This window comes from Apiospora phragmitis (genome assembly GCF_038363925.1).
Source record: "Apiospora phragmitis strain CBS 135458 chromosome Unknown utg000004l:1.0-3135199.0:1.0-3139288.0, whole genome shotgun sequence".
Taxonomy (NCBI): domain Eukaryota; kingdom Fungi; phylum Ascomycota; class Sordariomycetes; order Amphisphaeriales; family Apiosporaceae; genus Apiospora; species Apiospora phragmitis.
The window spans coordinates 692,786-709,204 of record NW_027117402.1 but is presented as its reverse complement, the minus strand read 5'-3'; the positions used below and the strand labels follow the sequence as shown (position 1 = coordinate 709,204).

Here is a 16,419-nt window from a genome sequence, read left to right as displayed (position 1 = left end):
CCCCTCGACGTTAGCTTCGGGTCTGGTTCGATGGCGAATCTAGAGAATACGGAGGTATGGCAAGCGGCGATGTATTCGTCTAATGTTGTTCGTCGTGTCTGTTCTTCTGAGGTATCGGCACGTTGCTGCTCTCTCGGCGCGTTGTCGCTCCTCCTGTAGTTCTCTCTCGGCGCGTTGTCGCTCCTCCTGTAGTTCTCTTACGGCCTCCCGCAGTAATTTTTCCAGCTCATTTACATTTCTTTGTCCAGCCATGATGCGTAAATTAATGTCGTAGTAAACAATGAAGCATTGACTTCTACTTGTGCTGATATTTTAAGTGCCAGCCTAATTAGAATGGGTCCACTGAGCATTGCGAGGGGTTACGGCTATTAGCAACCCTGCTAACCAATGTGCAGTTACAATTTTGAGGTGCAGCTTAATTAAATGGGTCCACTGAGTGTTGCGAGGGGTTACGGCTCTTCTAGGCAATGTGTAGATACAAGCCTACAGTGATCTAGTGCATTCAATCTGTGGATTCATCCCACCCCGCCTCTAGATCTTCGTTATGCATGCCAGGTACGCGAGAACAACGTATTTGGTCTCGCTTCAGAAGAAAAGCGGTCAATGGCTTCTTCACTCTCCTACCTTCTATTCGACCGTATGTTCAGTACGGAGGTCAACATTAATGAGAGGATCTGGGAAAACCTCACCCATTAACATATAGAACATTCTTGGGGGCTCTTGCGCAGTTCAAATGGTACCTTGATTTTAGGGTACTAGTCTGCGCTGTTCGTGTACCCCCACTATGCATGACGGCCTGCGAACTACTGGCTGATTGACCGGGAATGGCATGTTCTATCCAAGAGTTGACTACTAAAAAAGAAATATAGGCTGCAACTTGTGTGTGAGCTTGCAAGGTAAGATAAACGATGCTACTAGTATCGGAGCGTTTACTTGATGTTCATCTCTGCGCGACTGGGCAATATTCTTGTTAGGTTCCAATACGATTGCATATTTAGGGCCTGGAAAGAGTCGACCCGCTAACTTGAGGGGCAACACCTGACTTAGCTGTGTCGCCATGAAGAGTGTCAGAATGGGTGCTGTGCTGATGGGGCTGTTCCAGTGATTCATTGATTGTGTTGCTCCAAGTGGAGCGACACCCGACTGCTGCGTACAGTACAATTTTGTATGTGGCACTAAAGTCCACTGTCGGAACGCCTTGACCACCTTCCAACATGCCTGAAACCTAAATGTCCCGTCACAAAGAGCAACGCAAGGCAACGCTTCCTATTGTCATTAATAGCCAGAATCATTAATAAAGTAATAAAGAGATTCACCTAAGTTCAGTAAGAACTGCCTGGTTATTTGTCGTCATACTGTTTATGATGTTAGTGGTCAGGGACCAGTCGTCCTGTTCGAACATCGAGAGCATGGGCGTTGTGCGTACCAACTGGAGCACGGTTGATCCATTTCTTCAGGGCTCCTCTAGCTGTAAATTACTAAAATTCAGGCCTGTACTATCTAAGGTTAGGGCTGCGGGGTCGCTGACGGCGATTGCTAAGGAGCCACTTATTTATGGAAAGCTAATTTAGTTGCGACATAGCTGGTTCCAGCAGGTACCTACGCCGTTTCGTACATAAAAAGTTGGAAACCCCATCCTTTTCAGATGACTTGTTGCCTGTGATAAATCCATCGCACTCGGTAACTGCACCAGCTTTTATTTTTATTTTTTGCGAATTCAAATCTTACCTCGTTACGCTAGGCACATGGCGCAAAATGCACATAGCTACGTCACTAATGACCATGGTTACTACTTTGAACACGGTCGGGTCTATGGCACCTTCAAAAGGGGCCAGTGCTTAAGCCCAGTTGACGACGTAAGCATGTTTCCCTAGCAGATATAAGCACACTGCTTACATGAATGCATACCAGATAGAACAAGATCAGCAGGATATATTCCACAAGTTCTTCACCTGGTTTTTCGCGGCTTAACTTCGAGACCGCTTCTGATCGATAGTGGAACCAAGATTCTCGACCTTGGCTGCGGTACAGGTATCTGGTGCAATGAAATGGGAGAGTGAGCATCGGACCTCGTCGAGATGAAGTCCTTGAAATATTAACGCTCGAAAAGGCAGTACCGAGATGCTATTATCCTTGGATGGGATCTAAATCTGATACAGCCTCAATAGTAAGCCTCATACCTTCTGGATAACGTGAGTAGTGACTGACATAGTTTAAAGCATCCCTCCTAATGTCCGGTTTCATCGAAGAGATATTACCAACCCCGAATAGGATGTGGAGTGCAACTCTTTTAACTTTATTTATATGCGTATATTAGCAGGTGCTATTAAGGACTAGAATACTCTTTACCGGAACATCTTTAAGTGAGCCCCTTCCTAATGTTTAGTCGAATAGTACCCTAGAGGCTAATTATTTTCGGAAATCACTTGAAGCCGGGCACGGGTGTCTTCGAACACATTGAGATCGACTTCCAGCCTTACAGTACCGACCATAGCTTGCCAGACGATGCGAAGGTCCGCACGTGGGTTCATGGAGCTGCATTTGATCAAATCCAGCAGCCAATGGATGTGCGCCCCGATACAAAGACCCAGCAGATCAAGCAGGCCGGTTTTGTGGAGGTGGAGCATACAACTCGGGAAATACCATTCCATCCTTGGCCAAAAGACCAGGAGCTCTAAAACATAGGGAGGTGGTTCAACCTCGGCATGCAGTTAGCCATTTTATCCATGTCTATGGCCCCGTTCACGAGGGTTCTGAAGTGGAGTCCGGAACAAGTATATCAACTTAGTGCAGCAACGAAGCTAGAAATATGCAACTGGAAGAAGCGAGCATCTTGCACTATGTGAGTTTCCCTAGTTAGAGACCGCAAGTTAAATACTGAACTTTAGCTAAGGCACATCTGGCATGCAAAAAGGCCAGCAGACCATAACAATATTTAGGTGGTGCAAGGAGAGCCTCGTAAGGGGCTGTTGAAGAGCCATGGTGCATGAGGAAGCCAAGCCACGACAGCAGCAGCAACGACACAGGTGTCAATGTCAGCTCAGGATCAGGCGACTGGAGATAATCAGGATATGAATCAAGTGTAGACCGACGTTTCGTTCCCATTCCACGGAGTCGCCGAATATGCCTTACCTTACAAGTTTCTTTCTCAGGAAGCATCCTCCATCAGCTTGTGCGGCTTTCACGCAGGATTCGCGTGACTTAGTGCAAATATGATGGATCACTTCCTTAATATTCACGAAGGTTCTAGCTATCTAAATCTCTTGAACGATGTTGCCTCGATCGCTGCTCTTCAATTCCTATGAATCCCAAGTTCGGCTCCTTCAATCATCAAGATGAAGATTGTGTAAGTGTCTGTACAAACGTTAGTGGCGAACCTGACAGCTAGTTTTCTGCCAAGAAAGGTCTGCGAGTGACGATGTATCATGGGGGGGTACTTTGGTACGTGGCAAGGCACCTAGAGCAGATACAGGTAGGGGTCGCCCGATGAATCTTATCTAGTTTTCGCTACTAATAGATTAGCCCAGTAAGGTGGCAGACTGGGGTCCGGAGACAAGACAACAGGGGTTCCGAGACCAAACATAGCGGGGCTGCGGGGTGAAGACTCGAAGCATATATACATAGGAAAATGAATTCAAAGCCGAGCTAGCTACTGACAATCTGAGAAGAGTACAACCGAGAAGCAAACAAAATCACAACCTAATAACAAGAAAATCCCCCCTGCATACCAGCTATACCCTATCAAATTCCTAGAGCGTTACAGCAAGGCAGAAATAAATCGCCCATCTACTCTGAGCTGTTGCCAACCTGCAGCAACTGCTTCTAGAAACCTGTAAGCTTCAGCATGGAAGTGTGCACGGGATAGAGGTGTAACATACCGCCGAGCCACTTGAGCCTTTCTGCTACTCCTTCTCAGCTCTTGTCTTTCGTGCCGCCTTTCTCTTCGGTCTGTCCGCCCATCCCATCTCAATTGCCTTCTTGGGATGAGGCGTGCCGTCCTGAAGCCGCCGTTCCGTGAGTATTTCTTCAATAGGCTCTACGCCGAAGATAAACTCGAAGGCCGACCTCATAAAAGTAGAAAGATAGTTTTCCGAATTAAATCGTCTAATTATGCATGTTTCCGGGTACCTATCCGGGTTCCCGTCTAGTTTACTACCGAGGATAACCAGTTAAAAATCCTTTAAACTAAAGTGCTTAAAGCTGCTGGGATCTCGATGTACAGCTTTAAGACCACCGCTTACCAGGAAGTTCTTTTTCGCTTGCCTGTATTAACCACCCTTAATAATCGTACCCGCTCTGATTTTGGGATAATCCAGGTTTCGCCCGGGAAAGCTGACGAACATCCCCCTTAAGGGCTATACGTGGTGGCAGGTGGCTTGTACCTAATCCCCGGTCACGTAGTCTTTATAACGGAATTCTCTCGGCGTCTTTAAGGAGACGTTGTGCTTGGAGAATTTCAATGGGGTACTTGGTGAGCAAAGCTGTGACGTCAAGGTCCGCGGCCGGGGCTGCTGGAGGCGGATTTCTGGGTATAGTTTCAATGTCGTCATCCTCATATTCTTCTTCGTCTTCTTCTCCTTCATTTTCCTGTATATCTGTGTCAAATTCCATTCCGCTCGTTTCACCAATTTCAGAAGTCTCAGAACCCGTTGCTGCCTCGTCGATAATCTCGGTTGCTATTCGAGCGTCTGCGGATACTGCAGTTGTTTCGTATGGACTCGCTTCTTCTTCCCCTTCTTCATCAGATGAATTCTCCATGCTCTCGACGCCCAAAGTCGAGCGTGTCGTGGCGTCCACTGCTATAGGCGATGCTCGTGGAGATCGTGAGTAATACCCCGCGGGAGTCTACGATATCAAGGATGGTATCCATCTCGATATCTTCTTCCTCGACCTTGATTAGGTTGCCATACTCGTTAACATTCTCGATTGCCACTAGTCGAAGCCGAGCCTGACGGCTTTTAGGCGCTATAGCGGGCAGCGGACGAGCCTGCTTTGATACGAGCGCTCCAACACGGAGGGCTTCTTTCTATCAGTCTCTTATCGAGTATAACCCCGGAGGATTTGTGTTTACTGAGCTGTAGCTGCCTAACAAGCTGTTGTGCATCCAACATGTCCTGGATAGGCTTGGTATTGACTACTTCCCCTAGCCTTTCTTCGAGCAGCTGCTTTCAGCTGCTCAAGGAGGGCATCGTCAGGAGTAGCTTGAGGCTTGGTGTTAACCTCTGCTTCCTGAGCCTTTCTTCGACTAGCTGCTTGCAGTTGTTCCCAAAGGGCATCGCTCTGAGCCTTTTTTAGAACATCGTTGGGAGAGTCTTCCTCGACTGCCTTCTGTGGCGTACCTAGAAGGGCCGCCAGCATGTCCTGGTGAGAGACAGCAGGATAAACAGCTGGATCGGCCTCGGGTTGAACTGCCGACTTGGCGCCTTTAGACTTGGTTGAGGCTTGCTTCGTCGGTCCTTCCACTGTCTGACTCGTGACCGTTGTTCCCGAGCCCGCTTTCTTCCGTTTCGGCTCTTCCTCCGCATGTGATGTGTTTGTTTTGCTCGATGCTGCTTTCTTGCTCTTGGGCACGTCCGCTTCTTGGGCCGTGGTTGTTGCACCCGAGCCTGGCTTCTTCCTTTTCGGTTCTTCGTCCGCTCGTGATGCCACTGTTTTGCTTGACTCCACCCTGTTGCCTTTAGGGGCCTCCTCTGGCAGGGCTGTGCGCGCCTTGCTTGATTCTACTTTCTTGCCTTTCGACTGCTTCAAAGGATACGTTTCAACCCACTCTTTGAGTTTGTCGATTTGCGCTTGGCGTTACGGTGCCGTTCGAACTCTCGAAGACTTCCTTCAATTTGAAATTGAAATCTACTTTTTTAAGAGTGCGTCGGCTGATTTCGGTTTGGGACCATTGTTCGAATGCAGCAAGATCGACCACGGCTCCTCTGGAGCGTGTCGATGGCATTGCGAGATTCTGTAGGTAGCAGTGGCTTTATGGGAAGAAATAGAGTGAAGAGTAATCTGGTAAGGACTAGTGTAGTGTAGTCGAACAGTTTTCAAAGGCTAGCCGGGTTAGAAGTTCTCGTGAATTTCATGATGGGTTTGGGGTGGCCTTATCTAGAAAGTTTCACCACAGCATGTAGTAAGAGGTCATTGTATAGACGAGCTGGTGGTGCTTCATTTTCGGAAAGCAGGCACTGGAAAAGGGGACAAGCTAGTTGATTGCTGAAATCTGTTCGCCCGGTTGTTTTACAGTTTCCAGAACAGGAAATGAAGTGCTTAGGTACCTAAAGTGGTATAGGTAGATCTCCACTTCACTATTAAGTAAGCACTGGCTAACTTATCTAGCCTATTATATCTAGAACATAACTTCATTTAAGTGAGCACTTGTTGCAATTTGTGTTTTCGATCTTTGATTGCTCTACAAACGTGAATTTTTCACTATCTAGACAGTCTTAAGATGGCTCAGTGGTTGAGGCTAGTCACTCAGTCAACCACTCCACACCGCGGTTACCTACAAGAGTTTCAAGGGCCATATCGATTCTTGGATCGGCTGACGGATGAAACACTAGCACTGGTTCAATTTATTGGCAATGAGCAGAAATATGAAATTACCGGCCGTCTTTTCAGCAACGGGGGCCCTGCGCAGAGGTCCGATATGGTCCGGCTGGCGAAAATGCAATATCAACAGCAGAGCGTAATTCTATTCGACTGTCCAGCAACCTGGCACGCTAGCAAGACGGACACACCCACGGACAACGGGGCGGGCCATCTGCACTGCCATCTGCTAACAGGATAGAAGCAGAATCCATCGCCCTTCCAGACTACAATCCAGCTCAATTCACGATTGCTTACGGGGATTGGCCATACGGTGGTGGTTTTTATCGACGACTTTCCCGGCTCTTCGAACATTATTGAGCTACTAGTTACCTGGGCTCGGAACTGTCAACGGGATTTTCGATCCAGGCCTCGACTCCTTTTGGTCAGTCAGGAGTACACCAAGAAAGTCGGAATCCGAGCCAAGTTTCTCGATCGACTTTTCAGGTATTTTGTCAGGATATAGCAGATGGCAGACCCAACGAGGCCGTATGTGCTGAGCGACGTTGACGCTATGTTTTGGAACTGCTTTGAAAGCTTGTACCTCCTTCCCTACAGTAGCGGGCTATTCGACCATGTCATGCTTCATGCCCAAGAAATGCTTCAGCGGCGAACGACTCTAGGATGGGCATTCTCCGGATCCAACCTGTGTTACCTTCTCCGCCAGTCGATTGATCGATTTGCGAGGAACGAAACGGGAGCATTTGATTTCGTACTTGCATTTCGAGCTGAGGATACAGCAGCAAAGAGATTTGAATCCCATATCGAGATTCTCCTTCATCTGACGCCTAAGCTAGAATTTCCTAGAATGGCTAAAGCTATTGCTTCGGCTTTCTATATGGACGCTTATCTAAAAGGCGGTCACTGTGAGTTTTATGAGTGACTTAATACTATATTTTAAAAACTAACGTGGCCAGTATTCTTTGCTGACACGCTGTTCAAATCCGTTTATAAATCGGTGGTTCAAGGTGTCTTTCGGAAGTAAGCTTTGTCTGGGTCGCTCAAGATATTAAGAAATCCTTCTACGAGTTGGCTTACCAGGCCTAAACGATAAATATGTCATCTCTTACGTCGTATCTGGAGTTACTTAGGATTTATCGATCTCTATGGGCGGAGAAAAAGAGCCGGGCATCGTGCTTCGTTTACTTGTTATGCCCGCTAACTAGGGCGTTGGAGTGCGGCCATTAGCTATGCGATAGATGTATTCGTGCCACTAGAACGCTTTACACTCTCGAGCCATGGAAATTTGCACTTAGCCGCTACCCCCTATGTTAAGCCTTGAACTCGTACGATTTAGTATTAAAGCCTCTAACTGTTATAAGGAGAATATTGCGCCTTGATAGACTAGTCTATCATAAAATCATTATGGGCGACTTTTTAAAACACTTCTAAACTTCTTTGGCCTTAAACTCGATACCGCTATGTGATCACTTCGATATAGTACGCGCTAAAGGGGTCGGATGTTTCTTCGCGCTTAGTTTATTTTATAATCGCTAGACTATTAATTACTATAATAGCTAAGTGTAACATGTGGACCGATTTCAGATTAAGCATAGCTACCTAGGCCGTTCAAGCTATGTTCATTTTAGGGACGGTGTTAAATAGCCCCTACAAGATATATACACATGCCATGGCGCCGAGATTCGATTTGATAACAAGCGGAGCTGGAGTTCTACTTTCTTTAACTCGATAAAAGAACGGTTAGTGAAGCTCTCCTGAACTCTTATATGCCCCTGTCTGATACACTTTAGTGTAGACGTAGAGTCACATGGCTCTGATAATATGATGATCAACTATGGAGGCGGTATTTTTAATGACTAGCAGATGGAGCATTTGGCTAAATAACTAATTGGCGCACTGTTTTATATCGAATTGGTTCGACTACCTCGTTTCTACTCCTCCCTCCAAATCTGCCAGATCCGTCTCATCTGTCGGATTCCTTAAGGACCTGCCGCTGTAACGCTATAGAAGCGACTAAACGGCTCGACAATCCTATACCGAGGAACGAGAGTCGATACAAAGAACTCTTGTTCACAGACGCGTACCCAAGCCTCAACAGTTGTGTGTCTGCTTCACAATTTGAAGTCGAGGTCAGCTCCTTGGATTCAACGATTGATATCCAGATTGAGCACGGCACTACAAGATATATAGTTAGTAATTGTCCCTATAAATTAGGACGGTTGATCTACGATCAGGGAATCAGTAATCCTTGGGATCCTGCTTATCGTACTGGCTGTTTGGCCAAGGAAGGAATTGTATCGTCGGGGAAAGACGTCAAGCCAAGACGGTCTAGGCACTGGACTCTTGAGAAGGAGCTTTCTACTCTATACACAACTATGTATCATGTCTCAAGGCTGAGTTTATAGATATTATTATTGCATTGATACATACCAAACCCCGGGAAAGTCCCACATCATAATGTAGTCGTCTCTACTACTATTGTAAACCTTACTCCAGTTATTCACATGCTATGAAGAGTAATATCGCGTCAGCTGAACATTGACATTACTTTCAATAGACAGTATAAGTAGTAGCACATTTGGCCATGACGTACTTTCACGCCCATTCAGAACAGATCCCATCAAGGAGAAAACATCGTTACCAGATCGGTTGTGGCACGCAGTGGGTACATCCTTTCTCGGTTTTGCACTGGCTTTGTAGTAATCACCCAGTAAAGAAAACGAATTGCTCCTAAAAACCTAATACCTTATTCAAAGAAGGAAAAATAACTTAATCATCCCTTTAGCCTTATAAATGCGGTACCTGCAGTCTCAGAAGTGTATTATAACTCAACCGACAGAATCCAAAACAAGAAACAATCACAACACCAGTAAGAATAAGCAAACGCCCCAAGACAATGACAACTCGATGAAGACATCCCGACCTAACTGCGCACTGCACACGCTACTTGAAGTAATCCAATTTCTGTAGACGAACAGGCAGCTTCCTAGTAGTAGCTCGTCTCCTGATGGCCTTTGGAGATCGTATTTTGAGCGCTCTATCCTCGGCGGGCCTTGAGGGGGGCTCCGAACGACTAATTCGCCCCTCGAGTTGTCGTGGGCTGATCGTGGTGGGGGTGGAGACGCTGGACGACGGTGACCAGCGGTCTCCTAGCTCCCGAGTGGGTGTGATGGGCCGCTCTGAATCAGAATCCAGGAACAGTGGAGACTCTAAGCTGGGTAGAATATCCGACGATGCTTGCAGCAAAGGGGTATGGGGCATAGAAGGCTGCTGTGCTGAGGAGGACGCAAAATTTTCCTGTCCCGCAGATGAAAAGGTTTCCTCCGGTAGACCCGCGTATAACGATGAAGAAGATGAGCTGCTACGTGAGGAGAAGGAAGATTTTGTCGACAGCTGGGATCCTTCCTTTTCTTTAACGAGGTCGAAATCATCAGGTCCTAACCGGTTCCCTGGGAGGACGCCGAGGGTATTAATAAACGCAGCGAGGAGTCGACTGGATTCATAGGTATACCATTCGCCTCTGGCGGTTCTGAAAAGCACAAAAGCATCATCCCCTATCGAACATTTTGCAATAGGTATGGGCCTTCTTGCGGGCGCCGAAGCGTCGAGTTTTTGCATCTCTTCCTCGTGTTATAGTGAGCTGGTGTAATAAGTGCCAAACAATAAGATAGATTGCAGCTGTCAGAGTCGCTTTTTGCTGCTCCACTGAGAAACAAAGGTATGATGAGACTTTTTCCATCTGGATCGAGACGTTCCTGGCTTTTTATGCTGGACCAGCAGGTAGAGACGTCCCGAATAGGTATGATCTACAAAGCGAGGACAGTATAGGGACCCGCATTTCATTGGTCTTTCTAGTTCCGCGCGAGTAAATTAAAAATAGTATCTCAAATAGAAACAGTCATAGCCCACACATACGCGCGCGTCTAGATCCGAGGCAACCGATATCCTAAAAGCAGAAACCCGGGCGGCCTTGAAACAGATACCAGTCATTAGTAATACGTATGGTCGCAGACTTGATAGGGTCAAAGATGCGAGGACCGCCCACTCCAACATACCATACAACATACCACAGATAAAGCAAACTACACATTGCAAATTGAATTACACACGCAATTACACACGCAATAACGTATACGATAAACTACGGAATTCAATATGGAGATCTCGTTTTGGTATGCTGTATCATTGACAGCTCTTATCGTTTTCTTTACATGCCGCCAGATTGGAATCTCTCTCTTGGAAAGATGCCGCTATCGCTTAAGAAGTTATGTGCAGTATCCGTTGGTCTGGCAGCGCGGGAAAAGCACTCAGAGCATCACCCGACTTGACGCAGTCCTTATTGCTTGCTACCTGGCGACGAATGGCGTCGTGCTCGGTCTGGCCGTGAGCAGCAAGGTAGAGCTTGCTCGGCGAGCCGCCTTTATATCGTTAGTCAACCTCGTGCCTCTCTCCTCGGGGATAAAACCAATCCCCTAATGAGCTACGTAGGATTCCCTCTGCCGAGATACTATCTAGCCCATCATTAGTTTGGACGGGTTGCGATCGCAAAAGCCATTCTCCATGCGACGTTGCGTATATCGCAGGGCATAACAACGACTATCCTGGCCTTGTCTATATCAGGTTCTATCGTATGTAAGTCGAATCACCGAGTTTTTACTGAAACTAATCACTGTTAGGCCGCGTTCATGCTTCTGGCCATTGGCGTTTGGTCGTTTTGTCTGTTAAGGCAGCTGAACTACGCCCTTTTTGCGTTTATGCATACTCTTTTTGCTGCGTCTGCTCTGGGAGTAGTGGTATGGCATGTCTTTATCCAAACATACACACCTCCCAAATTTGCGGTTATTTGTGCCTGCAGCCTCTGGCTTATTACGAGTGCGGGCCAGCTCTCACGAGTATTATATCGTGGCCGGACGGCGATGAACGTATGGCAAGATGGACAAGTCGTCCGCGCGCGGGCTCAGTTTTATAGGCCGGTAAGGCTGTTCCTAAGGTGCTATTTTTATTTATACTTTACGAACGCTCCTATAAGCCGGAGCTTTTAGGGAAAAGCGATAACTGCAGCGTGGTGGGACGATGCGGAGCGTACCGGCTACTTAGCCAGAGTAACTTTCTTAATATAACGGCAGGGAAATATCGCGATTCTGGCTAAGGGCGAGACACATCTCTAGGTAGCCTATATCGATAGCCCCTATGGCTATAACCTGAAGCTCCAGGAGTTTAAAAACGTTTTCTTTACTACGAAAAGGATCGGCATCGCGGGTATCCTATTATACGCGATAGACTTAATACGGAGACAGCGGTTTAATGAACAGCTCGTCGCTCGGATAACTCGGTCTAAAGAAAGTATATTAAAAGAGGCCCTTTTCCGAGACAAAACCCGGCGGATTAATCTATTCTAGGTCCTCGACGATAACTCGCAATAGAGATAGCTGCGGGAAGAGCTGTAAGCCCTATAGAGCCTAGACCCTCGAAATATGCGCTACCCTAGGCTACCTGGTACTAATGTTTACTAACTGCGAGTAGAGACTACTATATATCTAGTATATATACCTATCCCCTAATAAGTCGAAGCTACCTTTCGAAATAAATAACTACTGGCGCTGTCTTTATCCGACGCCTAGCTCTGATTTTCACAAGAACGGCATCTTTAAAGAGATAGCCAAGGGCGCGAACTCCCCTAGGAATACCATTGTCGTCGGTAAGTAGTGCTCCACCTATCCCTGTTGACTCTGCTAACACCGGTAGCGTGTGGCGATGCTTCGTTCACAGGCAGCATTCGCGATGAGGTTATCCAGAATGCGTCCATGCAGTTCGCCGAGGTGGAGTTTCGGCCCACGCGTGCGTCGCAGGAGTCATTAGTCGCGCGAGCGACACCTCTTAAACGAATTCGGAGACGTCGCTTCCGCGTATCCGACCCAGAGAGCTTGGCTTTGGCCCGCGAAGGGTATGAATCACCCTAGTCGAATTCTTTCACAGCGAAAGGCGAGGTATGGGTGGAATCCGCCAACATGTGGTGATCGGTCTGAGCTGCATGCCTCGTTGGGGGCTGCAAAGCCAAGGCGTAAGCGTTATATGTAGCCGCCGCCAATTAAGATAGGTTTAGCTGGTCACTCCATGCGTGATAGGGTGTATTTGATTTCTAGAGCTTGCCAGTACAAAGAGAATCACAATCGAATGGTATATTGACCCGCCAGAACTGCGCATGTACTCGGGTGAGAGTTGCCAACCCCGGCGCTTTTGTCCCCCATCCCTGCTGGTTTCTTCTCTAGACCCGCCATTCAGCCCTAGTACACTTGTCTATAATCCCTGCCTCATCTACCCATGGGATCCTGGAGTACTTATCATTAAAGACCAAGCGGCCATCCGGCGAGGTTGATCTCGCCATCGCCGTCACGTATTCTGACCTTGAGAGCAGCACTTCCATTCGTGCCTAAAAGGCTCATTCAATTTGGCACCACAGCTGAAGACGATCCTCCAGTTTCCTTCGCTCAATAATGCCTTCGAAAGAATGTTCTCTGTGTAGGCGAGCTTTCGAATCAATAGCAATCTACAAACATCGCCAGACGCCGCACTTCCAATGTCCTCTTTGCTCGAAGGTCTTTCTAAAGAGAGTGGCGAGCCCATCAGCAATGTTGTGGTGTATTGCAACCAAGATCATGCTTTCAATGCGGCGCTGTCTTATCTTGTACGAAAGCTCTGTCGAAGCATTTAAGCCTGCCTCACGAGACCAAACGCTGTGGAAGTACTATCCTACTCAAGTAACCGCAAGTCTCACGATATGAACTGTGAAACATGCACAGAGTACGGCAGAGTGGTCCAGAGGTATCTAGAGAAGGCACGGGAAGCTTTGCACATTGCCTGTGGGGAGTTCTAACAGCTGGTACACTCTGGTACCAACGCGTCACCCGTCGCACGCATCGTCCAGCAGGGGAGCATGTACTTTGAGCTCTTTCAGAGGATTTGTCATAGGAGACCCGATCACGGCTTGTCAGTATCTTGGGAGATCTGAGTTCAAGAGGACTGAGTTTGTCATCTGCTTAACGGAGGAGGCCAAAGTCCTTCTCGAAGCCAAGAGCCCACAAGTCCCCATCTTAATCCTTACCGAGCTCAACAAAGACGACTCTCGCCTCTCTCTCGACCGGTATCTGGATTACCTACGGGCGTTCCCTACTCTGGATATCCACGATTTCCAGGACGAAATTCCGGACGATGTGATCACACCGCGGTCTGTGGATTTAGCAACGGCCATCTCTATGTTTCGTGATCATTCACGCGCCCCCATCAATATGCTTAACCCAAGAGGCTATAAAGCTAATCCCGTGCCCTCCTGTTTAGCGGGATTGCCAGATTATGCTATTATGGAGTACGCACGAGAGCAAAGCGGCAAACTAGAACACTCGAAAATCTTTGATCTGGCTGACTCTGTAACATTCTATCTATGCGGGAAGAAAGGTGCATTTTCTATGCCGCATATTGATCGCCATGGCGTTCACACGACGGTGTTTATTGACGATGGCTTGAAGCTCTGGGCGTTTTGGCCCGCTGCCGAACTGGTGGACTGGGCCGAATCCGGTTCTCTGCCTTCTGCGCCTGGTGTCAGCTTGTACCTGTATCTAGGATGTATATTGCTCCAGCCTAGGGGGACTATACACGCACCGTACTCGATGACCGACGTGCTGATGAGCGGCACGATGTATTGGGATAGTCGAGAAATGCTCGGCATTATGTAGCTATCACAGTTGGATGTAAGATATCCCCACATCACGAACGAGGACATGGCCAAGGAGTTCGTGGCCAAGGTGGGTCTCATCCGCAGTCTTTGGCAATCAAAGTCGCCGGCTTGGTCATGGGGATCGGATGAACAATTCAAAGAGTACTCGAAGTTGGTTCAGGTATGTTGCCATGGCCTTGTAGGTGGCTGAGGCTGACAGATTCCAGTGGTTCGAGTCTCGGGTTCGGAAGTCGACGAAGCCAAGACGTAAGCGTCGTACATAGCCGCCGTACTGCGCAAGGATCCTTCATTGGTCACTAGTCGCAAGGGGTTTCGTTAGGTCGATGCTCTTTGCATTACCGTTTCCTGATTCTGAATGGTAGACGTCAGCCACCCGGATAACCGTATCAATACACCGAACTTCCTCAGCTGACTAGCTTCTAGCTACATCCTTGTTTATTGGGGTGTTCGGGATCTGGCTCGTGCGTTTCCGGCAGCGTTCTAATGCGAGGAGCAACGAGGGCCGTCGCTGCTAGTTGCCGAGAAGGGAGGCGCGGCCCTGTTGCTCTTTGTGACGAGACGATGTGTCAGACAGACGCCGCCGCTAAGCGCTTGACTAGGATGGATCACTTTAGTTAGACCGCGCTGGAGACCGCGCTAAATCAGGTTAGATACTGCAGGGGTCGGCCTACCCTATGTACCTCCCTCATGTTTCTGCATTGGACCATGCAAGTGATATTGCAAGGCGTAAACCTTGCGAACGAATGTCTTGGCATCTCTAGGCCAGGATGAGACCCATGGCTGCTGCGACATTCCTCCAACCGATCTCATTTTGCTGCGTATGAGCACAGGCCTCATTGCAACTGTAGGACTGGGCAGCGGGGTGCCCCAAAGCCATGCAAGGAAACCCCTGCCACATGCATGACGCCGTGATCACGGGATTTGCTCTTGACCTCCAACTTTCTAATGTCTGTTGTATAGGGAGGCTCCTGCCAAATTATCTATGTCCCCAAAAGCACCCAAAATGCCCGGTACCAAGTGGACAGCATCTTAAGACGATCGTTCAGTGGATAGAGAAATCTTGCCATCCCCACCCAAGCCATTTCGACACCAGGCGTGCTACTTCTAGTCTCTTCGACATTGGTTACTTTGACTGGTTTCTGGTGGTTCTCCAATAGCGATCGGAACGATATTCGAAGCTTGGAGTTGGGGTACACACACCTATGTTCGTCTCTCCGAAGTCAAACAAAATCATCGCGGCTCCGTTTCCAGCCTTGTATGCTGCCAGTCAGAACCCCTCTGGGTATGAGACCCTGTCGTTCGCCCATTCGGAGTTCGTTGAAGTTCTACCTGAACAATCGCGGGGGTTCCGTCGACTGGCACAACGGATGTTCGGATCTGGCTCTTGTAGTGGATCTAACGTTTAACTAGCTGATGATTATGGTCTACTATGGACAGGGCTATTCCTTGCCACGAGCCAGCGATATCATGTAGTAGCGACCGTGGAGACGGATTAATACTAGTGTGATAAAGAACCCAGCGCGCAATCTTGCGGTGTTAGTTCGGGACCAGTAATCCCCACGAAATTTGCAGTTCCTGACTCTCTGAGTTGTCTATTTCAATCTATGGTGCTGACAACGCTCTAGTTGCCTTGGATAGCCCTATCAGACTAGTTAATAAGGTCTATGTGGGTTCAATCTGGCCGCTACGACTTCCAGATCTTGGGGTCCCTTGTTATGCTATCAGATAGGGGACAGCGTCGCCCAAGGCTCTAGGCTATTCATTACGCACTTGGGTCCAGTTTCTTGCAAAGTCCATATTCAATGTATCGTTTTTCTACTTCGCCTCGCCTTTGCCTTACCGTCACTCTTATTCTGTTGTTCCGAATTTTGTCATCGGCGGTTAAGCGCCAAGGTGATTATTCCAAGGCTCTGCTACCCAACCTCCCATTGGATAATCCTAGCTGGGAAGTACAGCTCTAGGAGAACAGTTTTCTGATTTCAAAATCTGCAAGCTCAATTGACGTATTCAAAATCACGGCTTCCGCCTTGAACTCTAAAGATCTCAACTTTGATAGACATCCATCTCGTATATCCCTGATCATGGCTCTGCAAACCCGCAGCGGCGAGTGTCCGCAGGGCTCATTGTTCTACGTTTGTAACATTAATAAC

The 16,419-nt window shown here is 47.9% G+C and overlaps 4 protein-coding genes across 4 annotated transcripts; 2 read left to right on the top strand and 2 right to left on the bottom strand.

Moving 5' to 3' along the window:
* Window positions 1-1,745: 1,745 nt before the first annotated feature.
* On the top strand, window positions 1,746-2,678 carry PG994_003369 (Methyltransferase type 11; the record flags this gene model as incomplete). Its single annotated transcript, XM_066854778.1, has 4 exons — window positions 1,746-1,864; window positions 1,916-2,031; window positions 2,058-2,167; window positions 2,433-2,678. The coding sequence occupies 4 exons, from the start codon at window positions 1,746-1,748 to the stop codon at window positions 2,676-2,678; spliced, it is 591 nt and encodes a 196-aa protein (XP_066719056.1).
* Window positions 2,679-4,404: 1,726 nt separating this feature from the next.
* PG994_003368 (uncharacterized protein) lies at window positions 4,405-5,944 on the bottom strand (the record flags this gene model as incomplete). The annotated part of the gene is made up of 3 exons (XM_066854777.1): window positions 4,405-4,799; window positions 5,136-5,768; window positions 5,815-5,944. The coding sequence occupies 3 exons, from the start codon at window positions 5,942-5,944 to the stop codon at window positions 4,405-4,407; spliced, it is 1,158 nt and encodes a 385-aa protein (XP_066719055.1).
* Window positions 5,945-9,480: 3,536 nt separating this feature from the next.
* Window positions 9,481-10,155, bottom strand: PG994_003367 (uncharacterized protein; the record flags this gene model as incomplete). The annotated part of the gene is made up of 1 exon (XM_066854776.1): window positions 9,481-10,155. One exon carries the CDS (start codon window positions 10,153-10,155, stop codon window positions 9,481-9,483), a length of 675 nt encoding a protein of 224 aa, XP_066719054.1.
* Window positions 10,156-11,453: 1,298 nt separating this feature from the next.
* On the top strand, window positions 11,454-14,532 carry PG994_003366 (uncharacterized protein; the record flags this gene model as incomplete). The annotated part of the gene is made up of 8 exons (XM_066854775.1): window positions 11,454-11,510; window positions 12,175-12,235; window positions 12,283-12,481; window positions 13,081-13,222; window positions 13,338-13,359; window positions 13,507-14,230; window positions 14,288-14,429; window positions 14,476-14,532. 8 exons carry the CDS (start codon window positions 11,454-11,456, stop codon window positions 14,530-14,532), a joined length of 1,404 nt encoding a protein of 467 aa, XP_066719053.1.
* Window positions 14,533-16,419: the final 1,887 nt, after the last annotated feature.